Source organism: Siniperca chuatsi, linkage group LG24, assembly GCF_020085105.1.
Source record: "Siniperca chuatsi isolate FFG_IHB_CAS linkage group LG24, ASM2008510v1, whole genome shotgun sequence".
NCBI classification, from domain to species: Eukaryota; Metazoa; Chordata; class Actinopteri; order Centrarchiformes; family Sinipercidae; genus Siniperca; species Siniperca chuatsi.
The window spans coordinates 16,378,888-16,406,077 of NC_058065.1; the positions used below are offsets into that span (position 1 = coordinate 16,378,888).

The 27,190-nt window shown below is 39.9% G+C and overlaps 1 protein-coding gene across 4 annotated transcripts in view; it reads left to right on the forward strand.

The window, feature by feature from the left end:
* The window catches only part of chrm4a (cholinergic receptor, muscarinic 4a), a 64,811-nt gene extending 41,982 nt beyond the window's left edge, over positions 1-22,829 (forward strand). For 2 of the 4 annotated variants that reach the window (XM_044188110.1, XM_044188111.1), the window contains 6 exons: positions 3,499-4,097; positions 8,843-8,997; positions 11,947-12,148; positions 12,436-12,525; positions 16,051-16,320; positions 21,789-22,829. In XM_044188110.1, coding sequence (XP_044044045.1) covers positions 3,627-4,097; positions 8,843-8,997; positions 11,947-12,148; positions 12,436-12,525; positions 16,051-16,320; positions 21,789-22,034 — 1,434 coding nt within the window. In that variant the 5' untranslated portion in view covers positions 3,499-3,626 and the 3' untranslated portion in view covers positions 22,035-22,829. The remainder of the gene's footprint in view (positions 1-3,498; positions 4,098-8,842; positions 8,998-11,946; positions 12,149-12,435; positions 12,526-16,050; positions 16,321-21,788) is intronic. The other 2 variants (XM_044188109.1, XM_044188108.1) reach the window with 1 other exon arrangement.
* The last annotated feature ends 4,361 nt before the right edge of the window (positions 22,830-27,190 follow it).

Consider the following 27,190-nt stretch of genomic DNA (forward strand, 5'->3'; position numbering starts at 1 on the left):
TTAAATCCTGGATGTCCCAAAACTTCCTTATATTTAACCATGGTAAGTCTGAGGTCATTCTGTTTGTGCCCCCAAATTCCATCAGCTCTTTTGCTGCTAATTGTGGCGGTCTGTCAAAAAATATTAAGCAGGCTGCAAGTGTTACAGACTCGCCAGTTTCCCCCGTCAACCAGCCTCAGCGCGATCCCTCACCAGAATACTAATCACACACACCTGCTCCCCATCAGCACCCAATCACACCAGGATAAAAGCACACCACTCATCCCAGTCAGTTGTCCGGTCTCGTTCAAGACTAGTCTCGACGACTATGTCTACCTACTTCAACGTGATTCCACTTCCTCGTGTTTCCACTCCAGCGTGAGTTCCACTCCATCCTGCTCCAGCGTGTTCCCACTCTAGTGGGTGTCTCCCTTCATTCCACTCCAGCGTATTCCGTCTCCAGCCTGTGCTCCACTCCAGTGTGATTTCCCTACTTTGTACATATTGTTAAAGTATTTACCGTTTGTTTTTGTATAATTGTTTTTTTTATCATTTTGATAATCACCTCAGTGTCTTAGATAACTGTTGATGTGATGTTAGCTTAGTGTAGCACCATTGTACCAATCAGCAGCCTGATTTTCACAGCTTAGCTAACGTTAGGTTGCAATGGCTCTTTTTTACACTCAGTGCTTGGAGGAGCTGCTCATTTTCGATGGTGCAAGTCTGTCATTTTCATTTTTGGCAGCTCTCTTTTCGCAACCTAATGTTTTGAATGTAGGTAGAGTGGACAACAGAGAAAGAGAGAGATAAAAATCTACACAGGTGTCTCTCCTCACTTCCCCACAGGTTACATATAGTAAGCCTGGCAATAATAAGTAAATAATAATAAGTCTATAAGTCTCTGTACTGATGCCAGTCTGCTCCCATTGAGGAACTGCTTAAATTTTACATCATCTGTGTCCAGCGTTCACCACTGTTCCATGTTTTTGCCATTTGTGGATAATGGCTTTCACTGTGGTTCACTGGAGTCCCAAAGCTTTAGAAATTGCTCTATAACCTGCTTAACATATCAATTAATATACATTTCAGTTCTACAAGTCAGTGTCTTTGTCCTTTGTGTTCCGAGTCCTAAGTTCCAGTTGATGGAAACCAGAGATCATGAGATGTTCCTTGAAAAGGGTGGTGTCAGGTTGTGCTATGCATGGTCAGGGAAAGCAAGTTGTAATTTACTAAACTGGCTTAGGTTGTCAGAATTGGCCCGTAACCTTTGTTGTTCATGCTCTGTGAGTTTTTGCAGGCCTGTCGTAAATCAAGAAATTGTCATTCAACTTTCCATTAGCGACCTCACAAGTTCTGCAATGGTCATGTGACAGCAGAGGTTCCTGGAAGAAGTTTATCAGTTCTCTGGAAAGATTTAAAATTCATCATCATCAAATCATCACCATTTTTATGACGCTACATAGGTCTAAAGACTACTGAAGACAGACAGGTTGTCATAGAACAACCAGCAGCCCCTCAACCCAAATGATTACTAGGAGTGGTTCCTATCAGATACCAAATAATATCACGGCCAGAAACACTGATATCGATACAGATGCTTCCTACTATTAAAAGTGAACGTAATGTCAGACAGATATTTTTTTCAGAATCTTTTAGGAACAGCTTCTTTGCTGAGAGGGTTGAGCTGAAGCTCATATTATACCAAGATAGCAAAGCTGAAATCATCAGCACAAATTCATGACTCATGACAAGGAACTTCAGTCAGGCTTATCCAGTGGTATAAACTCCAGCTATCGTCAGTGAACAACATTCTCACACATCGTTCACATTCACACTATTTTCCGAATCATGTTACACCAAATCAAAAACAATTATACTTTTGGATTTCACTGTTCAAAATGGTTGATGTTGTGTTGATGATGGCTGTAAAAAAATATCATCAGCAGCAGCTTTTAGTAATTTTTTAAACCTGAATCTCTGCTGTTTGGCCTTTGGTCCCTCTTTTCTGTTTACAGTGGTCACTGTTCTACACACGTATTGGAACTGTTAGAGCTGATTTAATATGAAAGAGCAGCAACAGTTGCAATCTATTTGTTACGACATTAGCAGCAATTGCTATTGATTGGTGAAAGAAAATACTTCTACACAAGTAAAGCTGGATATGTTGGGCAGCTTTTGTAGGTGTTTGTTTTAATGATCACAGGGAGGAATACTAGGAGAAGAAACAGATACAGTGAGGCTTTATGGAAAGAGATTTATGGAAAACTTATTGTGCTGTGCATGGAGCAGGAGATCAGATCTCCCCCAGCACAGGTATCCCAGCCACATGAAAAGTCAATAGCTTTTTTATGACTAGCATACTCAAACCCGTCTTCTCTAAATTATATCAATTTATGAAACAGTTAAAACCATAGTCAATGAATCATCTTTCTGTTAAATATACTGCCAGGAGTGACTTTGGCAAAACTCATCAACGACATGTTTGATCTCCCCTCAGACTGCGGCAGCGAGTGAGTTGAATGTAGAGTGGGTGGGAGAGGGACAGTCCCCAGTGCAGCTGTGGCAGGAGAGAAATGGTGAAGAAAAAAATGAGCGACCTGAAATATGGTGCTGTGTGTGGTGGTGGCCACCACTGACCACCTGCTGACTCCGCCATTGTGAACGAGCCACTAAACAAACATTCACTGGGGAAAAGTGCACAGCTAACCTCAGTTTGCAGGTGGATGCAGAGGGGAGATTGGTCTTTTGAAATGCCATATGAACAGCAGGAACAGAGCTTTCAGGTGAACAATGTGGCAGCAAGCATGGCAGCAAAAGAGTGAGTAGAGCACTGACAGCTGAAGTAAACCACCATAAAGGGTGCATTGGATATATGTTGCAGTGGGAAGAATGTCATTTCAGTGTAACAACAGACTCGAGATGACTGCTAGAATTAACTCACAGTCTTCGCTTCATTCTTTTCAGCAGTAGTCAGGCTACCAAACCGAAGCAAATTTTCCACAACCGATCACGTAAAACTGAACTATCGCTTATTTTCGAACTCCAGATTTTTTGAGCTTCTCAAAAAAATTGAATTTCTAATGAGCCAGCTTTAAGATTTTATTAATATCGCTTTACCATTTAAGGTTAGCAGAGAATATAATGCCAAGAAATTTTAACTTTTTCATATTCCAACTAGTTTCCCAGCAATTTCAAGAAGTACCCTCCACTTTCCCAAAGTCTAACATCATCTCTTTAGTTTTCCCAATATGAAGCTGAAGGTTATTACCACTGCACCAGCACACAAAATTAGACCTTCCTCGTGTATGTCGATTTGTTACTAACCCAACTACTGTAGTGCCATCAACAACTGACTGTTATTTATTTTAAGTTTTTTAAAATACACGTTATTTCAAAGTTAAAATTAAAGTGTGACATCAGCCACTATACTACGACGATGATGATTACTTCCATTGTATGTCCCATATTTCTCTTATTTATCTCTGGTCTATGTTCTTATCTCTCTCTTTCTTCCTTCAGGGTCTTCGGTCAACCAATCAGCTGACCTGCTCTCTAACACCTCATGCAATGTGTCCACCAATGATTCAACATACTGCTCTCCTGCAGACGATGGAGTGGGGGCAGGGAGTCCATATAAAGCTCTGGAGATGGTTTTTATTGCCTTGGTTACAGGATCTCTGAGCTTTGTGACTGTCACAGGAAATATTTTAGTCATGTTGTCCATCAAAGTAAACCGCCACCTACAAACTGTCAATAACTATTTCTTATTTTCATTAGCATGTGCTGACTTGATCATTGGTGTTTTCAGCATGAATTTGTACACAGTCTACATCATTGTTGGCTACTGGCCGCTCGGGCCGGTAGTCTGTGACCTGTGGCTAGCTTTAGATTATGTTGTCTCAAACGCCTCAGTGATGAATTTATTGATCATCAGCTTCGATCGCTATTTCTGCGTGACCAAACCCCTAACGTATCCAACAAGAAGGACAACTAAGATGGCAGGGTTAATGATCGCAGCAGCATGGATCCTGTCGTTCATCTTGTGGGCTCCTGCCATCTTGTTCTGGCAGTTCATCGTTGGACAGCGAACAGTGCCACCTGGAGAGTGTTATATTCAGGTACAGTACATAAAACTTTACTGATCCTTTAGGCAGATACAGCAGGGAAAAAGGAAATACAATAAAAGCACATTCTCTGCCAAATTATTAAGAAATATATTCTTTCTCACTTCTCCTTCAAATAAAATGTAAAAGTGCATTCAGTTAGGAAAGGGTTGTATGGAATATAGGGGACTATATTGAAATAATAATGTAAAAAAAATTAAATGAAAATTAAAATGTAATTTCACAATATGTATGTGTTATTTGAGTAAAAATGAAAATGAAATAATCCAATTTCATTTTCATTTTCACATACTCGGATGGGTGAACTGTGACCATATTAGAATGAAAACGGACATTTTACTTTCAAAGTCGTACCCTGCTGTACAGTGGACAATATTCAAATGTTAAAGGTCCAGTGTGTAGGATTTAGTGGCATCTAGCAGGGAAATTGCAGTTTGCAACCATTTGAATACCGCTTGCATCACCCTCCCCTTCCAAGTGTGTAGGAGAAATTACGGAGGCCGCAAAACTTGCAAAAACGCAAACAACCCTATCTAGAGCCAGTGTTTGGTTTATCCATTCTGGACTACTGTAGAAACACGGTGGTGCAACATGGTGACCTCCATGGAAGGGGACCCGCTCCCTATGTAGATAAACTGCTTATTCTAAGGTAATGAAAACACAATTCTTATTTTCAGGTGATTATACACAATACAATTTAAAAACTACAAATATCGTATTCCATTTCTGCCAATCCTCCCAAATGTTACACCGACCTTTAATTCAAATTTGAAAATAAAAAATGCAATATAAACAATGCAGTCAAATTTTCCATTTCTGTAAGCATTATTTAAGTCACAATTAAAATTAAAATGCAATTTTCTAACAGTTTGAAAATGAAACTGAGACTTAACCTGTTATTCAGTGGACAATATTCAAATGCAATAAGCAAAACAGTGGCCACAGTCTATTGCATTTGCATTTACATGTTGCCACGCACTTTTGGTGTCGATATGAAAATGAAATCTGTCAGTCCTCTCATCAGGGCGGGTCTTCAGTTAGGATGTAACTTGCGTGAACACCTGCATTGTGCATGTGCTTAGTCCACTTGTGGCAGAAAGGCAAGAAGGCGACTGAGCGTAACTAATTACTGTACGGAAACACAACTTTATAACTACATTCACTGATTTTGGTGAAACTAGAGATGTGGAGTACTTAATTTGTAGAACTGACTGGGAAAAGTGTTTATATGAGGACTGTGAGTAAATTAATTTAAGATTTCAGATTTAGGTTCTGTGCCAAATGTATTATAAAAACCTTTGGGTTTATGTCAATTATGTTGACATGACCTTGTTTGATTTATCTTGTAATAAAAATTATTTGAAATGGAGCAGGCCATGGCGTAGGTTGTGTTTTTACTCAGCTCCTCCACCCTCTCGCAAAATCTAAACAATAAATGCTTGCTTTTTACCCATATTGACGTTGGCAAGTAACTCATAAAACTCTGAACAATGGTTAAAAACAAGAAACAGACCCAAAGGACGCAAAGATACTCTTTCGGGGAGAGATGGTGATAATGTTAGCCTGTGGAATGAATTAGCTAGCGTTAGCTCATCAGGTTTAGCTAGCTCCAGGGATGCCCTCATGAGGAATCCTCGTCAATATTAGACGAATGGAAAACTCAATGAACACAAGGTTTGATAACCTGGAGACATCCCTCGCTGTGGTTAAAACTGCCCTGGCTGCAAATTCATCCCGCATTACTAGCCTGGAAGAGACACAAAGGCAAGGCAGGATTATGAACCGGGCAGGTGGGGCCAGTCCTGGGCCCCTCCGTACTTACAATGTGCCCCTTGGTGCTTAAAGTGTGAGCTGACTACTAGGGCCCCCAGGCCCCTCGGTGCATACATCGAGCTGGGCCCCTTGTTACATACAGTGCATACTTAAAACAAGAGCCTCTTGGAGAATACAATGTTTCTGAGCCACAGGCTGGCATGCTACAATATGCTGCCCATGATGATACAATATTCACCAACAAGTCAGTTCATTCTGCATAACAGGACAGTTTGAAGGGTACCATAGTATGGCAAGCCATTCGTTATTTGACTTACCGTAACTAGCTATCCCTCCATTTTCACTAGCTAGCTGCCCATATGATTCCGCTTGTAAACAGAAATTACAACCAAATTAGCTGCTGGAAAATAATTATCAATGTTCCCTATAACTTTTCCTTAATAAATGCACACTTAACCTAACCTGCTTTTTTCTCTCTAATCCAGCTGGCAGGGATATCAATGCCATTTTTATCGTGCATACTCAAAAGCCAACTCCCGGCATTTCATGGCACGTATGCTGTGAAACATTGCTGCTTTTGCCTTTATATGGTCTGCCAGCTCTGTCTCCATTTTTTCTTTGAAAACTTGGTTGGCAAGTCCTGTTCTCTTAAACCCTGTCTTTGTTACTTCTCCTATCTTCTTCTTCTCCATTAATCTTTTCAAGGTCATCCTGCAGATCTTCATGTCCCTTGCCACCTGACATATGGTCTTTCCCTGTTACACCTCTTTCACTGCTCTGTCCAACTCCACAAGAGGAATTGAAGCCCAGTCTGTCTTCCTTTTATAAGTGCGTGGCATGGTGGGTTTTGGTCTAAAATTAAGAATGTGAAAGTGCTAAAATGTAAGAGTACAATGTACAATTACAAATTAATAATGTTGAAAATAATTATAAGTGGGAGTGAGTTGTGCCACTGGCACAACTTAACCCAGGCCCTTTGGCACAAATCACCCCAGACCCACAAGTTTGAAAAACTAGCATGATCCAGCAAGAGCTAACATCATGGTAACTGTATAGACTTATTGTGTAGCCTGCTAAAGCACTAAAACATGTGAGATGTTTTCAACTTGTCTATAATTGTTCAGACACTACAATCAAAAAACCTTGATCATAGAAATTTTACTTTGAAAGGAAAAAAACTGTTTTTTGAGCTAAAATGTGCTTACCTCTCATTCCATGTGTTCCAGCACTATTACTGGGCAGCCAATGCCCGAGCCCTCATTTACTGGCAGGACGCATACTTTGAGGAGCTTAAAGACACAACCTCATCATGGGTGGCTGTAGCGTAGGACGTTAGCAGCACTTTTCTCCCAGCACTACTCCATTCAGCAAAAAAAAACCTCCTGGATCTTTTAAGGGGATAGGTTTTATAGTCAAAAACTCATTAAAGGTAATAATAAAACAATGTTCCAGCTACTAAACACTTTAGCCCCCAATGAAATAGGAGTCAAAATTTCAAAGATGCATGGGCTAAATGTCTTCATAGTATACACGCTTGCCATTCTAGGCTGGTCACAACAGGTATTGGAAAACTTGATCCAATATGGAATGGTCATTGCAAAGAAAATCATTCTTAAGGTCTGTCTTTTCTTCTCTCTCTTTCTTGTGAAATGAGGGGTGGGATGAGGCAATATGGTAACAGGTAATGTTCCTGTTTGTTGACCTCCTCAATGTTCTGTCCCTTTTTTCTGAAAAAGAAAAATCATTTGAAATGTTTCTTTGCCTCAAAAAAAAAAAGATATACGCTGGAGTGGAGTGTTTCTGGGGACTAGTCATCACTGATTACTGTAAAAAAACCAAAAAAAAAACCAACTTTATAACTTCACTGATTTTGGTGAAACTGCTGCTTAGCTAATTGCAGCAGGCCTGAGTGGTGGTTACGGTGGAGTCAGCCCCAAGGTGCCAGGAGCCAAACCCTGCAAGAAAACCATCTTGATAATATCACTGTGTTCCCTGAAGTCAAACTGGCTTCACTTCACTGGAAGGCTGCTGAGCCCGGTTCCGTTGTCCGCAAATTCTGTTTTCATTTTTCAAATTGTTAGAAAATTTCATTTTTCATTTTCATTTAAACACCAAAAGAGCATGGTGTCATGTAAATGCAATAGACTGGGAGAGCTGTTTTTCTTATTGCATTTGAATATTGTCCACTTCATAGCAGGTTCAGTCTTTGAAAATGAAATGTCAAATGCAGTTTTCATTTTTATTTTCAAATTGTATAAAAATGTAATTTTAATTTTAATTTTGACTTAAATATTGCTTGCACAAATGGAACATCAGGTTACATTGTTTATATTTCGTTTTCAAATTTGAATTAAGGTTTGAATATTGTTTGTTATTATCATAGATATAAATTTAGTAAGGGGAGGATAACCAGACACAGGTGAAACTAATCAGCGCAGGTCAGACAATCAAAACTGGTGGGAAAACACAAAACGGCAGCAAGTAGAGTAACCCAAGACACATGAGGAAGGACTCTATCAAAATAAAAACAGGAAATAACTAAACTAAAACTCAAAACCATGATAATTGGATTGCATTAGACTGTACAATGTGGCTGTGGCTTAGTGGTAGAGCAGGTCGTCCGTCCACTTCCCCCAGCCCACATGTCAAAGTGTCCTTGGGTAAGATACTGAACCCCAAATTGCTCCAGAGGGCTGTGCCTTCAGTGTGTGAGAGTGTGTGTGAATGATTAGTTTCTTTGGACTGATGAGCAGCTGGTACCTGCCATCAGTGTATGAATGTGTGTGAGTGGGGTGAATATGATATGTAGTGTGAAGCGCTTTGAGTGGTCGGAAGACTAGAAAGGCGTTATACAAGTACAGTCCATTTACTATTTACAAGTGCACCTAATAGACTTAGTGTATATATAAAATGCATATGTGTAAACATTCTCTGTAGATGATGGAAGATTTTCTTTCTTTCTACAGTTCCTTTCTAACCCTGCAGTGACGTTTGGGACAGCTATAGCAGCATTCTATCTTCCTGTCATTATTATGACAGTCCTGTACATCCACATCTCCCTGGCCTCCAGGAGCAGGGTCTCCAAACACAAACCAGAGAAGAAAGAGAGGAAAGGAATAAAGTAAGAGCATTGAGCATCTTTGTCTTTAACATAACAGTTTCTCTTGGTTGACATTGTCATTAAATTATATCTTATTTCTCTTAAACCAGAAGCCTCCAAAAAACATTTAAAACAATATTCCATCAAGAAATCTGTCTACCGAAAGATGGTTGTAAAAGGTTTTACAGTGACGGGGAACAACAACTGTGCTGAGCCTGAATCTGGTTAGTTACAAGGGTTTCCAATGATGACCCATTTTCACTGTAGAAGAAAGTATCAAAACAAACAGAGTTGACCCAAAATATGGCTAAATACACAATATCAGTGTACGCTATAACAGTACAATTCTCACTGCTTTACCGTGCTGTCAGACAGCTCTTTCCTTTGGCACTACATGTTCTCAACCGCGGGACTTCCGTATTCCTACGCATACGCGCTGCTTCACAGTGCACTGTATTACGCCGCTCGTAAATCAGCTGTTAAGGTCGTAGTTCGAGTGGTTTATTAAAGAGGTTTTTTGGCAGCAGAACAGTGGAGACGAGCAGAGAGAGGCTCGGAACGATCTAGAATTGGCGTTTGACATAAACTGGTTTCTGACTGGACCGGGATGGCAATACAGGTAGAAAATGATGAAGACAATATGAAGTGATGACTGGACTCCGGTTTATAGAGGAAGAGGGAGAGGAAAAGCAAAGATGAGACAAGAAGAGGAGATAAGGGCGTCTGCCAGCCAGAGCAGTAAAAGAAGCTTAGAGGAGAATAGTTCCGATGAAGGTAACCGGGTTGTTCACAGGAAGGTAGAGAGAGAGGAATTTAAAACAATACTTAAATTCAGGAGGGAAGATGAGCAAGTGAACATAAACCCAATAGCGTTATCTAGGGAGTAGAAAAAGAGGTTAGGAGAAGTAGATATGGCCAAGATTCTTCAAGACGGGAACCTGTTGATAAAATGTAGAGATGAAGAACAGAGAAATAAAGCTATGCAGGTTGTAAGTATTTGCAAAAGAACAGTGTGTGAAAGAAGAGTTCTGGGTGAGATTAAAGTTACTGTCACCTGTTAGTGATAACAGGCATTCCCATTGACGAAGATCTGGAGTAACTCATACGAAGTATTCATGGAGGCGAGGTGAGGAGACTGAAGAGATTGTTAAAGACAATCAATCGGGAGAGAGTAGAAAGTTTGTCAGTGCTTATAGCGTTCCAGGACCTGGTACTTTCTGATAAAATAAAGATAGGCTGTATAAGTTTCCCAGTCAGGGCTTATGTTCCTCCTCCGCTTCGGTGTTACAAATGCCAGAGGTATGGGCATATAGCAATGGTTTGCAAAGGTGTGCCAAATGCAGAGGATCATAGATTTAGGGAATGTGGAGATAATGTACAGGCTAAATGTTGTAATTGTGGTGGCCAACACAGTGCAGGTCAGAGATCAGATTTCACCGTTTTCGAACTATTTCGATTTCACGTTTATGAACTATTTTGGGTCCACTACTATTTTTAAGTAGTGGATCAGAGCTCAAAATGTGTAAATGTTTTTGTATAGTTGTTTTTCAAAATCTTTACCCAGAGCTGAATATTTTAAATAGCACCTAGGACCATTATTTGGTGGAGATTTTTCTTTTTTGATAAGGTATTATTCCTCTTTTACAGTACTGAACCTGAGACCAGCATTTACTAAACTTTCGTTATACCCTCTTTCCTTGAATCTATATTCTAATTCATCTACTTGTTTGTCAATTTATTTAGAGTAAATTATCCTGATACGACTAAACTGGCTGATGAGGAGGTCTTTTATTTAAAAATTGGGTCAGAGCAATTATTTATTTACTATGGTCGACATTAGTAAATAAATTCTGTATGTCCACTGTGACTAGGTTTGTACCAAATACTTAGATTATCCACTGTCTTGTTGATGTTAATCATGTCCATTGAATCCAATACATAGGATGAAAGGGCTTTAAAAATCTATCTACATAATTGGAAATGCTTTTAGTTAGTGAGCTAATAGCAGAAACAACTGGTCTACCAGGTGAATGACTTGAATGTGATTTTTGTGTTAGGGAATAATAAGGATATGACACCTTCATATATTTACACTGTTTTTGTAACTTCTCCTGCTTCCAATAAGACTAAGTTTCTCATCAATTTCTTTTTATAATTGAGAGTAGGATCTTTTTCAGATTTTTCATAGTAAATGGGATCTGACAGCTGTCGTTCAACTTTGATGTAATCTGCACGTTTGAGTATGCAAATTGCACCACCTTTATCAGCAGGTTTTATAACAATGTCATTATTTAGTTCTGACAAGGCTTCATTTTCCTTTTTGGATAAATTGTTATACACCTTATACTCTTATTCAAAATACCTATGATATCCTTTTCCACAAGTCTACAGTAGGTGTCAATAGAAGCATTGAGGGGGGGAGAGGGGCAAACAGTGGATTTAGCCTGAAATTGCCTGTTAAGGATTAACTAACCACACTTGCCATCATAGAGCTTGTCAGCCTATTGGTGGTGTGATTGGGTGTGGTTTCCATTTTTCAAACAAACATTCTTACCTAATAAAGATCCAGGCAGGATCAAAACATTATTATTAAACTTTTGTGGCATGGAGTCAGTGTGCAGGCGTTACCTTTTTTTCATTGACGCTGTTTTCTGATAGCCTTGCACCTACGTGATGTGCATATAATTACTCTCCTTCAACCAATAATTAATAGGTGACCTGAAAATGTTCCTACATTTTATATATCATTTGCAGTTTGATACTATCATTAGACAAGAGTTAACAAGTGGGTCAGTAAGTCACAAACTGGCACCAGATGCATGTCACCCAGGCAATTAACATTAATTTATCATATACAAAATTTGCTTCACAGTTAATTATTATAATATGTGCACAATTCATATCCATTTTGGATTTTATAATGCATCTGATTCTTTGTGAAAAAATAATTGACATTCTGTTTTTTTCCAGAACTCCCAGCTTGATGAACAGTCACCTGTTAAAGCAGAACAATAACAATGAGACAAGTCCTCAAGCCAGTCCACGCTCTACCCCCAAACTCAGTCTGGATTCAACTACCACTGCTTTGGAGGCTGTGAAGAATGGCAGAGTGGAGGAACCAAAATCAGTTCAGCGACAGCCTCCAGCACAGCCCAGTCCAGGACTCACACAGGTACTGACTTGTACACCATTAACATCACTGCTTAAATATACCCACCAGACTTTGTTCAGCAGCTTTATGGCTTCAGTGTCCACTGGAAGCACTCACTGTGTGGTCTGAACCTTCATAGTTCCTTAGTGTATTATTGTTCCATTGTGTAAATCAATCAGTCTATCTATCTATCTATCTATCTATCTATCTATCTATCTATCTATCTATCTATCTATCTATCTATCTATCTATCTATCTATCTATCTATCTATCTATCTATCTATCTATCTATCTATCTTCCTATCCAGGAGGAAAAAGAGAGCTCCAACGATTCATCCACAGCTTTTATTCCCCCTACAGAACCAAAGGACAGCACCAACAACAAGGGGATAACTGAGGTTAGTGTTCAAAAATTGGAGAACTTTTTTTTTTTGCCATTCTATGCTTTATTTCTAACACCTTCTTATCTTTGGGGTTTAAAAAATTCACGTCATCAAAAATAACACAGACTGAGAGATAACTACTTGGACAACAAAGCTGGACAACTTTGTTATGCACACTACATATGCACAGAAGCTGAGAGCTGCTAAGGTTTTAATCATTTTGATCTTTTTTCACTCTCATCTTGTCTTCTTGGGTTAAACAAGTAATTTTCTTCTAACAGCGGGTAATCTCTTGTGCTAATGGGTTCAATATTCAAGGATTTTTATTTGTCATTATACAATAGGACTGCACAATGACAGATATTCAAATATTTAAATTAGAATAGAATATAAACAACAAAATGAGGCAATAAAAAACAACAAACTATTCTAAAAGTAGTACTAATGGAAGAAATAAAAAGGAAAACTAAATTTTATTTCCAAATGTTGAGCCACCATGTGCCGCCAGAACAGCTTCAATGCACCTTGGCATTGATTCTACAAGTATATGAAACTCTACTGGAGGGATGGAACAATTCTTCTGGATAGAAATGTTTCATCATAGGATAAAGGTCATCACTCAGATCCATCTAAGGGGACAAGTGGACCCAACCCATGCCAGCAAAATGCCCCCCACAGGATAACTGTAGGGTCAAGCATTAAGGCCTGCACTTGCCCACTTGTTGAGAATATGGTGAAGGATGGTTCATCTGACCATATCACTTTTTTCCACATCTCTGTAGACCAGTGCCTATGCTTTTTGCACCACTGAAATCCCACATGTGCTTTCATCTTTGTAATGTGGGGTTTATGCACTACAACCCTACTATAATATCCCTCTCTATGTAATTGTCGACGGACTGTATATATAGATATAGAGCTATCTATATAAATATCTATATATAGATAGTGGGTAGCGGGACTAGAGGCTGGCGACTGGAGTGCAGAGCTGAGAGCCGGTGGATCCAGGGAAATGGGATTGTCGCAGCTGCAGCAGTGGAAACTGGGAACAGCTGCATTTCCACAGGAACAGGACTCTGCAGCAGCTCAGGAACAGTGGATTGCTGCAGCACAGGGACTGGTGATTGCGGTAGTTCAGCAGGACGTTCAGGAGGTTGCGGCTCAACCGGAGCAGGAGGTGGTTGTGATCCAGCAGAGGCAGGACTGTGCTGCGGCGGCGCAGAAACTGGAGACCACCAGGCTGCCGACTGGGGACCAGGCAGGACTGCTGACAGCTCTGGGACATGGGGCAGCCGTGAAGACGAGCAGAGCAGCTGGGCGGCAGTTAAGAACCACATCGGCGGGAGCCACGTATCCTCCTGCGGGGTTTCCCAGAAGGCGCCAAGACAGTAACGGACTGAGGTGCCAGCTGGTTAGTAGGTTGTGATGCAGACTGGAGACTAACACGCAGGAGGTAGGCATGCACGAATATCTGCTGGGAACTAGCAGGCCGGGGTGCAGGCTGATGACTGCGAGGACCACCAAAAGCCAGGCGGGTGCCCATGTATGGGTTCGGAGCTGGGACCGGCTCAGGACAGACAGATTGCAGGCTAACATATCCGATCCTGACTGACTGACGGGCTAGTAGGCTGGCTGCTAGCATGTTGGTTGCTAGCAGGCTACCAACAGCAGCTAGCAGTGAGTCAGGCTGGTTGGTAACAGGCCAGGAATCAGGTTGAGGACCGGGGGCATTCATAAAGTCCTTGGCCCACTCAAGTACAGAGTCCCTCAGCCAAGACACAGCATAGTGTGCCCCAGCTATGGCTGTCTGCCTGTACTGTTCACTGCTGGCTGTCCTCCAACGCTCCCTCAAGCTCATCAGGTCCAAGACCAGTTCGACCAGTTCATCAGACATTGTGTCTGCTGGGTCCATTTTATGGTCAGTTCGTTCTGTCATAGTGGATGTCACGCAAGGGAGCAGGGAACACAAGGAATAGGACCCAAATGCAGACTAGAGGCAGAGCAGATGCAGTTCATTAATTTACTGCAGGAAAGACTTACATGGGTAGTCAGGCAGGCATAGGCTCAAATCGGGAAGGCAGTCCAAGACAAGCAAACAAATCAGACAAGGAGCAGGCAATAAATGCATAACACTTGTGTAATAATACTTTGACATTTTAATGACTAGTCCAAATTGTATCACTCTAAATGAGGTCAAGGAAAATATTTATAATACAACTATAATGATCTTATGACAGCCAATGTCACAACCAACCACATAACATTATTATTTTATATTAAACAAACTAATGATAAAAGAACATTATAGCATTAGTAATAATTAGTAAAAATTATGGATTATCATTTCACTGTTTAACAGTAAAATAACTATTAACTAAAGTTAATTGATTAAATCTATTGGGTGGGTTTATGACAAAAGCCAATCAACTCTAATAATGAAATAAATGCAGTGCTAAGGCTAATCATTTTCAACCTCCACATGCATATTGAAATCACCTAATTACTATTTAATTCCTTGAAGAACTTGTGCCAGGTGAGGAAATGGGGCATATGAGGCAGAATCTAGACCATTTTGTGATTGTAAATTTCACTATTCACGTCTTTCAGTCACAGAGAGGTTTACAGCACATCCCAGAATGGTGTCACTTTTCCTTCCACCTTACATCTTAAAATTAAACCTTAATTTTGTGCACTTGGAATTTCTCTGTGCAGAAATTGCCCTACAAAAAGTCTATTGAAGCACAATTGCATTTCTGGTTAATTTTAGTGACATACTGCAATGTGGCACAATTCATGCAATAAAGTTCAATTTAATTTTATTTATATAACGCCAATTCATAACAGAAGTTATCTCATTGCACTTTTCCTATAGAGCAGGTCTCTCTTTATAATATTATTTACAGAGGCCCAACAAATGAGCAAGCACTTGGCTACAGTGGCAAGGAAAAACTTCCTTTAAGAGGCAGAAACCTCGGGCCACTGCTGTGTTAGGGTGACTTTTTTTTTTAAATGGACTCTTAGTTTATGCTAAGTAAATAAATAAATGCTTTTACAAAGACAATAGTGACACTGATAGTGTAATGCTGTTGTTAGTGCATTTTTATGGTCATTATATAATGAGTGACAAAGTGTTACTGTTGGCAGACAAATGTTCTCAGTATTCTGGTATAAGAGTTGATACTGAGATGTTGTATGAAGTATTTTGGTTGCATTAGTAGCAATAAAGGAACATGTTACTTCGGTGATGCTATTTACTTTTGACAGACAGGTAAAGGGTTTTGAATGAGTCACGGCCATTTAAAGGACAGTTGAAATCTTCTGCTGCTCAGTATAAAATGATTGCTCTTAGTGTTTTAGCAATTGAGAAAAACTGTAATACTAGATGCTTGCATTTGAGCACGTTTGTTGTGGTACACAATGACGATTTTCATTGAATTTAAATCCCTGACTTGCCCCTGACTTCATGAACCTTCATGCATCCTACAACAGGTCACACTGGCTATAAAAGTTCCTAACAAAACTCTGTTGGTTTTGTTACAGGCTGCAACAAATCCCAACCTAATTGCCATGACGACAGAAATTCCTGCTGAGCCCAAGATCAACCCCACCTCGAGGTGGTCCAAGATAAAGATTGTAACGAAGCAGGCCGGGGACGAATGCATCACAGCTATAGAGATTGTCCCACCTGTAGAGGGAGCCGAGAGGCATTCAATCCCAATCAGCCGTCCTAGGACTGTGGCAAGAAAGTTTGCAAGCATTGCTAGAAGCCAAGTGAAGAGGAAAAGACAGATGGCTGCTAGAGAAAAGAAAGTATGTTAATGTAACACTGCACAGATATGAGGCATACATGGATAAACAATACACGGTGTGCTGAAAGATGGATGTACATGACATGAAACAGCTGTTTGTTTGATTGGTAGTGGAAGAATACAAAGGCAGATATGAGTGCTTATAATGAGACTAATGGGGGGGTTTTACCCTCAAATTATTCCCATGATTAAATGTTTATAAGACTATAAACATTTAATTAGCATTGCATTTTTGGTGTGAATTTAATTCATTGGTTTGCCCAAATTAACATGGTAATTACAAATAATACAGGTAAGATCCCTTTTTCAGTGTCCCTTAAATGTGTAAAAAAAAAAAAAAGCAGTCTAAAGAGTAGGTGATACAAACAATCTGTACCATGATGCAAGTTACATCTTTACTGATCATCCAGACAGATAAGAGTATATATTTTCTCATGACAACAAACAAAATTAAAACTATTGTTTTTGCATAGCAGTATATGTTGCTGGAGTACATGTGGGACTACCCAGTCCACCAGCGTGTGAATGGTATGAAGCAGCTGTTTTCAAAGATGAGTTGCTGTTGTGCTGCAGTTACATCACTTAATTATTGTTCAGAATGACAGATGGCATTTAGAAACATTCCTTTGAGCTTTTAAAATGACCAAAAACCATATTTTTCTAATTTTGGTCTAGCACTCAAAATCACCATAGGTCACACTTGAAATTCAAACCATCAGCAGTGAGGGAGGGAATTTTGGGTTTGGTGGATTTATTGTATACATTATCAAAAATTAGTAATGTATCTTTAATGAAAACCCCAGGCCAGTCTTTCTTATGGTAGCACTAATTTTAAACTTCATGAATTAATTAGAAATCAGCTAATCAGCCAATCAGCCATGAATGCTACATATCCTGGAAGTTTTGTGATGATTGGACACACGTCTGATTTCGATCTGATTTATGTTATGCCTCCCGAACCCAAACTAGGACCTGATTCCACAGGAGAGGAGCTTGATAACTGAAGGCTCTGGCTCCCATTCTACTTTTGGAGACTCTAGGAACCACAAGTAACCCTTATATTCTGGGAACGCAGTGTTCTAGTGGGGTAATATGGTACTATGAGTTCTTTAAGATGTGCCTGCTGGTGAGGAGAAGAATTTTAAATTCTATTCTAGAATTTGCAGGGAGCCAGTGCAGAGAAGCTAATATGGGAGGAATATGATCTCTTTTCCTAGTTCTTGTCAGTGCTTGTCTTGCCACTGCCATCTGGAGAGTCTTAAGGGAGTTATTGGGGAAGCCTGATAATATGGAATTGCAATAATCCAGTCTAGAGATTTGTTACAAGTGCATGGACTAGTTATTCTGCATCTTTTTGAGACAGGATGTGCTTGATTTTTTCCAATTTTACGTAGATGAAAAAGGCAGTCCTTGAAGTTTTTTTTAATGTGGGAGTTAAAGGACATATTCTGATCAAAGATAACTCTGAGAGTCTTTATGATGGTGTTGGAGACCAGGGCAAACCCATCTAGAGTAACCATATCTTTAGAAAATGTGTTTCGGAGGTGTTTGAAGTACAATAACTTCAGTTTTGTCTGAGTTTAACATCAGGTTTTTATGTCCTTAAGGTATGCCTGAAATTTAGCTAACTGAATGGTTTCATCTGGCTTGATCGATAGATATAATTGGGTATCATCTGCATAACAATGAAAGTTTATAATATTTATAATAATATTGTCGTATGATGTGTGTATGGACCCAAATGCAGATGACCAGGAAGCGTAATGAGGTGAACAACAAAAATGAGGTGAACAACAAAAAGTGCACCAAACAGCGACACACACAAAGGTCAGGAACACTCACAAGACAGGAACAAAACCTCAAGGCAGGAATCACTCAGCAGGAACAACACCATGTGTAACGATGACCCAACACTGAACAAAGACAGAGACACGGACTAAATACCCTACTGGGGGGGAACAATGAGACACAGGTGCAAACAATCAAGGAAGGGCCAGGTGGGAGACTTTGGGCGGATGGCCCGGGGGCTGTACATGTGCAGGGGTTGGTGCTGCTGTGATCCAGCCGGGAAAGGAGGCGACTGCGGTCCAGCGGTGGCAAGGGGTTGGTGCTGCTGTGATCCAGCCGGGAATGGAGGCGACTGCGATCCAGCAGGGAGTCCAGGAGGCCGCTGCGATCCAGCAGGGCGCCCAAGAACTGGGGGCTGCTGCGATCAGCAGGGCGCCCAGGAACTGGGAGCTGCTGCGATCAGCAGGGGGTGATGGCTGCTGCGATCCAGCAGGGGGGTGGAGGCCGCCATGGAGCAGGCGAGCAGCTGGGCAGGCGAGCAGTTGGGCAGCGGAGCAGGCGAGCAGTTGGGCAGCGGGGCAGGTGAGCCGTTGGGCAGCGGGGCAGGTGAGCCACTGTGGGAACCACACTTCCTCTTTGAGGGTTTCCCAGAAGGAGCCAAGACAGCAACAGCCTGAGGTACCACCTGGTACCAGCAGGCCGGGGTGCAGACTGATGACTGGTGGGCCGGGTGTCTGGCTGGTTGCTGGCTGCAAATCCTACCTCATGCTGGAGATTACCACAAGGTTCTCTACCAGAATGGGGAGAGTTGCAAGCCTGGGTCTGGATAGTACTGTCCTCTCCATTAAGGAGTATACAAAATGCCTGCGTTGGATATCCACCGAGTCTCTAGCGTGGAGAGCACTTCCTTTAACTCCCCCATGAGAGAGTCGACTTCTGCAGGGTCCATGACAGGTTGGGTCATTCTGTCGTATGATGTGTGTAGTGGTGTAGTGGCAGACCGGTAAGCAGACAGGTAAACAAACAGGCACAAGGCAGACCGGTTACCGGCTGGTAGTGGTGGAAGCAGGGAAGTTAGTCCAAGGTGGTAATACAGTTCAAATAGGGAGCAGGCAAGTTACAAAATTCAGGATCCAGCCAAGGTCCAAGGGAGTCAAAGAATCCAAAAAACAGAACTCACGGTAAAACTGCCAGTGAACTGGGCACTGGAACCAGGTACAACAAAAAGTGCACCAAACGCTGACCCACACAAAGGTCAGGAACACTCACAAGACAGGAACAAAAACTCAAGGCAGGAATCACTCAGCAGGAACAACACCATGTGTAACAACGATGACCCAACACTGAACAAAGACAGAGACACGGATTAAATACCCTAGTGGGGGAGGTGAAACAACAAGACACAGGTGCAAACAATCAAGGAAGGACCAACAATCAAAACTGGAGCGAAAACAAAGACAGTAAGTACAAACCACAAGATACACCAGGGAAGGAACACAGTACAAAATAAAACAGGGCGTGACAACACCTAAACTACCACAAATATTGCCTAAAGGAAGCATATATAAGTTGAATAGGATTGGTCCAAGCACAGAACCTTATTGAACACAGTTACTAACTTTGGTGTGCATGGAGGATTCATTTTTAACATGTACAAACTGAGACTGATCTGATAAATAGGACTTAAACCAGCTTAGGTTGTTTGTGACGTTGAAGAGTAACTTGGCACATTTAACTGTCTACAAGCCATTGTTTAAATATGTATATTACAAAGCATAAATGTTGTAAATGACAGAATAAAAATGTTTGATAATGTAACTTAATGTCTGCAGTCAGTTGCCTTAGGCTACTGGAAGTCAGTTTAAGAAAGTAAACTTTGACCAATTTATCTGCTAGAGGCAGACATTGTTCAAATCAGATTGGGGCAGTTTTTATACATTTCATGAATATGTACATCATCAATTGTGCATGTTATCCCGTCGTTTTTTTCCTTATTAAACCCAAACATTAAAATTGAAATTGTCTGTCAAAAAAGAACAAAAAATACATAGCCTGCAGCTGACATATGCAACCCAGAATTTAAAAAAAATATAGATACTGAAAGCAGAATATCAGGAAACATTTCAGACAGAACAAATTAATATGTTATCCATATTGCCAATGATTCTTTGATTTTGCTAAAAAGAAAAAACAAATTTCAGTGTTGTACACTCATCACTATGATCATTGAGGCGGACAGTGGTGACAGAGACAGAAATCAGTCAGTCAGTCTCGCCCAAGGATACTTCAACATGTGGACAGGAGGACCTGAGGATTGAACCGCCAACCCTAGTAGTGGATGATCCACTCTACCTCCTAAGCCACAGCCAGCCTGTGTCTTTTGGCAAGTCGCTGCACTGACTCATTTAATACAGTGGTGTGAAAAGGTGTTTGCCCCCTTCCTGATTTCTTTTTTTTTTTTTTGCATGTTTGTCACACTTAAATGTTTCAGATCATCAAACAAATTTAAATATTAGTCAAAGATAACACAAGTAAACACAAAATGCAGTTTTTAAATGAAGGTTGTTATTATTAAGGGAAATCAAAATCCAAACCTACATGGCCCTGTGTGAAATAGTGATTGCCCCCTAAACCTAATAACTGGTTGGGCCACCCTTAGCCGCAACAATCAAGCGTTTGCGATAACTTGCAATGAGTCTTTTACAATGCTGTGGAGGAATTTTGGCCCACTCATCTTTGCAGAATTGTTGTAATTCAGCCACATTGGAGGGTTTTCGAGCATGAACATGTGACATTAATGGTGTTTTTTACCTCAGTATCATTGCAACAACAAAATGACTGCCGCCATGATACTTTCCACAGTCGTAAAATCCTTTCGAAGAGTAGTATAAACCTCTATACGGTGTTTTGGTGTCTGAAAGCCTTCAAACTCATGGATCATGGACTTTACTACCACAGATTGATTCTCCTCCTCGCCTTGAGATTATTTTGAGAAACAGGGCAACTAGGCTTCTTTATCAATGTAAGAGTAATAAACTTAGTACACAAAAAAAAAATTGGTCTACAGAATAAGTCACTTATTAGAATAAGCACTTTTGGAAGAGAATGCCGTGGTTGAAGGCACTTCTTTGTTTCACATAGTACATCAAAAAAGGCTGAAACCGTGCTTTGACATGTTTTATCCCAAGTATTAAAGCACATACAATTTACAGCCAAGAATATTCCATAGTGTGTTAGATTTTTAAAACATTTTTCCCCTTTATTGCCTGTCATTAATTTCAGTTTATTTTAGATGAGAATATAATAATCAACCTTCACAGGTCTGAAACCTGGGTAAGTATTTTAGGGAATCAATCTTTCAGAGTCTCAGGACTGCTTTTATACAACAATAATAGCAGTCCTGAGACTTGAGAATTGTTTCGTAGTAATAAAGTGCATACTTTTCGAATCAGTCTGCACTTACAGCTACAGTAACATATTTTTCACTGCACAACAGCAGACTCAGTCTTCACGCTTGTGGATTAACCATCTCAAATATGTTATAATTCTCAGCGAATTGATTTTCATACCACAGTGAAATGAATGAAAACTCAATGACTGTCCGGAGAGTAGAAAAGATTATCAGTGTTTTGATTTTTTCTTCTTCACTCTTCCTCTCTCTTTTCTTCCCATTCTCTATAGGTGACCAAGACTATCTTTGCCATCCTGCTGGCTTTCATCATCACATGGACACCGTATAACGTCATGGTGTTGATTTCAACCTTCTGTCAGTCCTGTGTCCCTGACACTGTGTGGGCTATTGGCTACTGGTTGTGTTATGTCAACTCTACTATCAACCCAGCTTGTTACGCACTGTGCAACGCCACATTCAAAAAGACATTTAAAAACCTGCTGCTGTGCCAGTATAAAAACATAGGTACAAGATGAGATGGAAGGAGAAGAGTGAGGGTGGGATTGATGGGGAAGGGGTAAACCATTGCAAGTTCTTGGGGGACAGAGGAAGGGACAGAGTAAATATTGTTGAAAGGTGAGTGACAGAGGGCTGAAGGAGCTGGAGAAGAGAAATGGATGGTATAATTTAGTAGAAGGGTTTCTTTTAAAGAGAAGAGACATCTGCAGGGGATGAGTATCCGTGGTTTATTTTGCAAATGAATGCCAGTCATCCCTATTGTTATATATAGACTCAGAGCGAAATGTGAGTGTAAGCCAGGGATTTCTTAAATTGCCCAGCTTCCCCTAAGATGGAACAAATCACATATTAAGTGAATGAATGGATGTAGTGATACAGTTGAAGACACTGTAAAGGTATTTTCAGACGGTAAGCGACACTCCGCCTGCGTACCCATTTGGATCTGCGGCGTCTCACTGCGCTCCTCATGTGAATAGACAGACTGACAAACATTGCTGTTGAATTTTTCAAATGTATTTTTTTTTGGTGATTTGAGCACCGACAGCTGAGTGTCATATAGTGCCATTTAAATTTAAAAAATGCAGACATCCATACGGCCCATATCTCCAAAACTTGGCAACTCACAACCAAAAAATCTAGATGGATAAAAAGCACTACAGGTAAAGTGAAAAATATGTACTTTTGATTTCTGGGCGAACTGTCCCTTTAGCATTGACTGAGAAAGCATTATAAAGCCAGACATTTTGTCTCTTTGCCATCCTTCTGGTTTTCATCATCACATGGATGAATGCCATTCATCCCTATATATAAATAATATATATATATATAATGTATATATATTATATATATAATATATATATAATATATATAATATATATTTATGTGTATATGTGTATGTATGTATGTATGTATATGTATATATGTGTATATATATATATATATATATATATATATATATATATATATATATATATATATATGTAAATATATGGGTAAATATATATACCATATCAGAGCAAAACGTGAGTGTAAACCAGGGATTCCGTCGCGGTCGGTGCAAGCAGGTAAACAGGAATACTTCTGCGGCAGAGATAGTGCAGTTCAATGATTTAATTAACAAAATGAGATATATAGGCTTACGGAAAGGTGAGGCAGGCAAGGGTCAAGACCAGAGAGCAGTCCAACACAAACAAATCCAATACAGAGCAGGCAGAGTCCACTAAACAGGCAAAAGGTCAAACACCTGCGTGTAAGGCAGGCAAGAAACAGGTAACCAAGACAAGGAGCAACATAACACACTGGCAAGGACCAAAGAAAGTGAATTGGTATATATGGTGAGTGGCTGATGAGGGAGGGGGAGTTGCAGGTGAGGAGTTGGCTGAGTAGGCCAGGTAACTTACAGAGCTGATGAGAGAAGTGGGAACAGGTGTTTTGATGGGTGGAGTAGTCGGATGATGGGAAAATGACTGAGGATGGCAGGTCCAGGCTGGGAGGGACAGAGAGCTTTGGCAGAGGGCTGAAGATGAGCGTGTGTGGCTGAAGCGAGGGAATGACGAGCAAATTGTGACAACCAGTCGGAATACAGTAAAGATAACTATATTAACAAGCCTCCAATAGATAAATTGACTGCAATGACACAGACATGTGGTTGAGCCAGCCACAGCTGAGGTTTTGCACACTCCCGCTGTGGTCACAGCAAGCCATTGTAACCAAAACATAATACATAATATTATATCATCATAATGTATCTGTGCTGTGTGCTACTGTTAGAGCTCAGCCTTCCTCTATGGATCAGAGGGAATGCATAAAGTATTGCGAGGTAGCACAAAACTTGAACTTGGTTAGTTCAAAAATTGTTCTTCTAGACCTTTTGGGGGCTCCGTAGAAATAACCTACAGTTTGGTCATTTTCATTTAAGTGTAGCGCATCTGTGATACTGGAAAAAATATCTATCTATAACTGGTGGTGATGTTTTTTGAAGTTTTAGAATTAAATTTCTGATTAATTCACATTGATACCCCACATTTTTTAATTGTTTTTTTATACCATAGACCGAAGGCAAAAGGATCAAAAAATGAAACGATCTAGATATGGACGGAAGTAACGAACAGTTGTTATGGAGGACAGAGATGATAACAGCAGTACAACAAATAAGAAATAAGTTGATTGTGCTTCTAAACATACAAATTTAGAAGCTTGACCACCTCCATAACTGTAGTGGCAAATTATTTTCCCTAGCATACATGATGAGTTTGTGTTTAGGTCATTCCAGTTCATAAGCCAGCAAATAATAACCATTGTCAACCATCACTGTCTTGCTTTCAATACATTTCAGTTGCATGTCATAGAGCGATAGAAGTTACAGATAGCAGTAGCTTAGCTCTATGTCTTCAAATAAGGTTACTTTACATCAGTCGCCTGCAGTTTGTAAGCTAATAGTTGTTTATTTTAGTTTTATTTTTTTCTAGTGTTAATTACCATATTAAAACATGATTAAAGGCCTAGCTGCACTAGCAGTCCTTAAAAGTTGCAATGCTCAACTACACCCCCAATATGAAAGTTTTAAACAGTTGAAACAACATTCTGATGATTTAATTATTCTTAGTGCCTTACCAGAAAGTCTTACTGAGGGACCCACTTAGAAGAAAGATAAACATTGATTTATTAAAAACATTAAATTTTATTGGAAGCATGGTAGTGAGCAAAATGCATGCTAAAAAAGTTTTTTTTTTTCAAGTCAATAGCAATTCAACCACATAATATGGATCATGATACGATCTCTGTAAAGCAAAAGGAATTTGCTCAGTTTTTTCATGAAGCTTTTCATCTTCATGAAAAATCATCTAAGTATGTTACTTTGAGATGTGGACAGAAATTTAAGAATGAACTTTCATGCTCAAATCTAATTTCAATTCTCCACACTGTTCCAGTAGTCCATAGGGGCCAGATGGGGGATGTACAACATATGTTTTACCTAATTACCAACTTGTGATTGTCAAAGAGTAATTTTTAATGTGTGATTATCAGGTCCAAAATATTGGATCTGTACACTATAACTCATAAGATTGTAACAGTAGATGTCTTCTCTACTGTTACAATCTTATCTTATAGTGTACCTTGTTAAATGTGATTTCTGACTGTTACTGTAACTGAGCTGGTTTGTTTTGCATTGTAACAGGGTTGGGGTTACAATGAATAATCAGCATTTGGGTTTGGTCCCACATTGGGGGGACAATGACAGCTGTTAGTCAATCATTTGTGTAAATGATCAGAATTTTGTGCAGGGTTTAACGCATCTGAGATATGAAGCGTCAGCCAAAGTGCTAAAAAAAAATCCATGGCTCAGCAGGACTTGGGTTTCTATCTGATTGCGTCAGCTTGGCTTGGCTCAGGGGCCTGTCATGACCTAATCATGCACCTATTACTCACACTGAAGAGAAAAAAAGGGTGCAAAAAGAATATCATGTTCATCCACTCTAGGACTGAGGAGGAGTGACTAAAATATAGGACTCAGACTGCTTTTTTATTATAACCTCACAGAGTGAGCGTGTACTATTGTAAGTAGACGACTAGGAAGTACAACTTGGAATAGTTGATTGTCATACTTCTCTTTATTCACCCACACTGTGTAAGTCTGACAATGCTTACTCAGTGTGGGTGAGTGAAAGGTCAACAAACCGTAAGAAATGTTGATAGTCAAGTAAGTATTGGAGTCCATGAAGTGTCGTCTGACAAACCTGTTGAACAGGTTTTTTTTTTTTTTGTATTATTTTTTTAGCAGTTAGTTTTCTTTGCTGCCCAGTGGCTTGTTGCTCTTGTTGCAGACCAGAGAGGCTGCTCTGTTGGCAGTCAATTAATGGTTCGGCTTGTCATTAACAAATTAAAGGCAGTGTCCTTGGTGGAGGACCCGTCCACGTGCGTTGTGACATAGCGAAGTGATAGAATGTTACCAAGGACTTGGGCGCCCCTGGTTCCAGATGTAAAAGTTATTTTTTCCTATAGACAATGTTAGGTGACTAACAGTTGGAGCACTTCTAAAGCTTGGATGGACATGAAACTCACCCATTTGAGTCATCAGTGATTCATTTTTGCTGGTTAAATAAAGTTATAAAAACATAAAGATTGCACATCTGACCTGCTTTTTCTACCTAGCAACATGGGTATTGTAGTTTTTAGATCTATCCTGCCATGCCAAAATGATGCACAAAATGTGATTTCTGCAAAACAAAGTTGAAATAATAAAACTGCTGGCCAAAAATAAACCTGAATGATTGTTACAGAGTCCCATGTCTCTATGTAAAGTACAATTGAGGATATTGTTGAATACAGAATGGTGAATAACATTTCCTGAACCAGCAGTCCCACTTTACAACACTAGCCTTTCTCTCCCCTCACTTCCTGTCACATCTCTACTGTCTGTCTGTTGTAACTAATGTAGTCTCTGATATACCCAAAATGCACCGTGATGTGATGAGGATTCCAATTTAATTCAATTAAATGTAATTTATATAGCGGCACTTTATAACAGAAGTTATCTCATTCTACTTTTCCTATAGGTCCAGGTCTCTATAATATTATAGATATTATTTACAGAGACCTAACAACTCCCACCAAGCCCTATAGTAATTTCAAATAAAATTCCTTTATTCTGGCTAAAATATTTTAGCAACAACTCCGCTTTACTCTGATCTTCCACATTTTCATGCCATCTGCAGTTTTGTACAGACTATCACATGTTTTGTACCTAAACACTGATCATTTAGAATAGGACTATAATTTAGAATATAATTTTGTGACTGTTGCCATAAGATGCGCCATAATAATGTTTGTACTGTTGTATTTGTTGTTGTATTGTACTGAAATTTACTACATTTGCATTGCATGGCAGATTATAATCATAAATCATTCATCATCATTAAATTCCCACTTAAACAAGGGAGCTGCAAAATTGAACTTAACTACTTTTTCTTAATGTTACTGTCTCTGTTTATTGTCTTGAAAATATTGTCAAGCCCTGACCTCTTAACATTGACGTCTAGCATGGAGAAAGACGCTGGTTTTATGAACAGATCCCATTATTGGCCATTCTCCACTGTGGGGCAACACACTCAGATTTTCATGTATTTGTTCATCCAGTTTACTTTTTTCGGTTTTCCATCAATTCCTGCCCGCA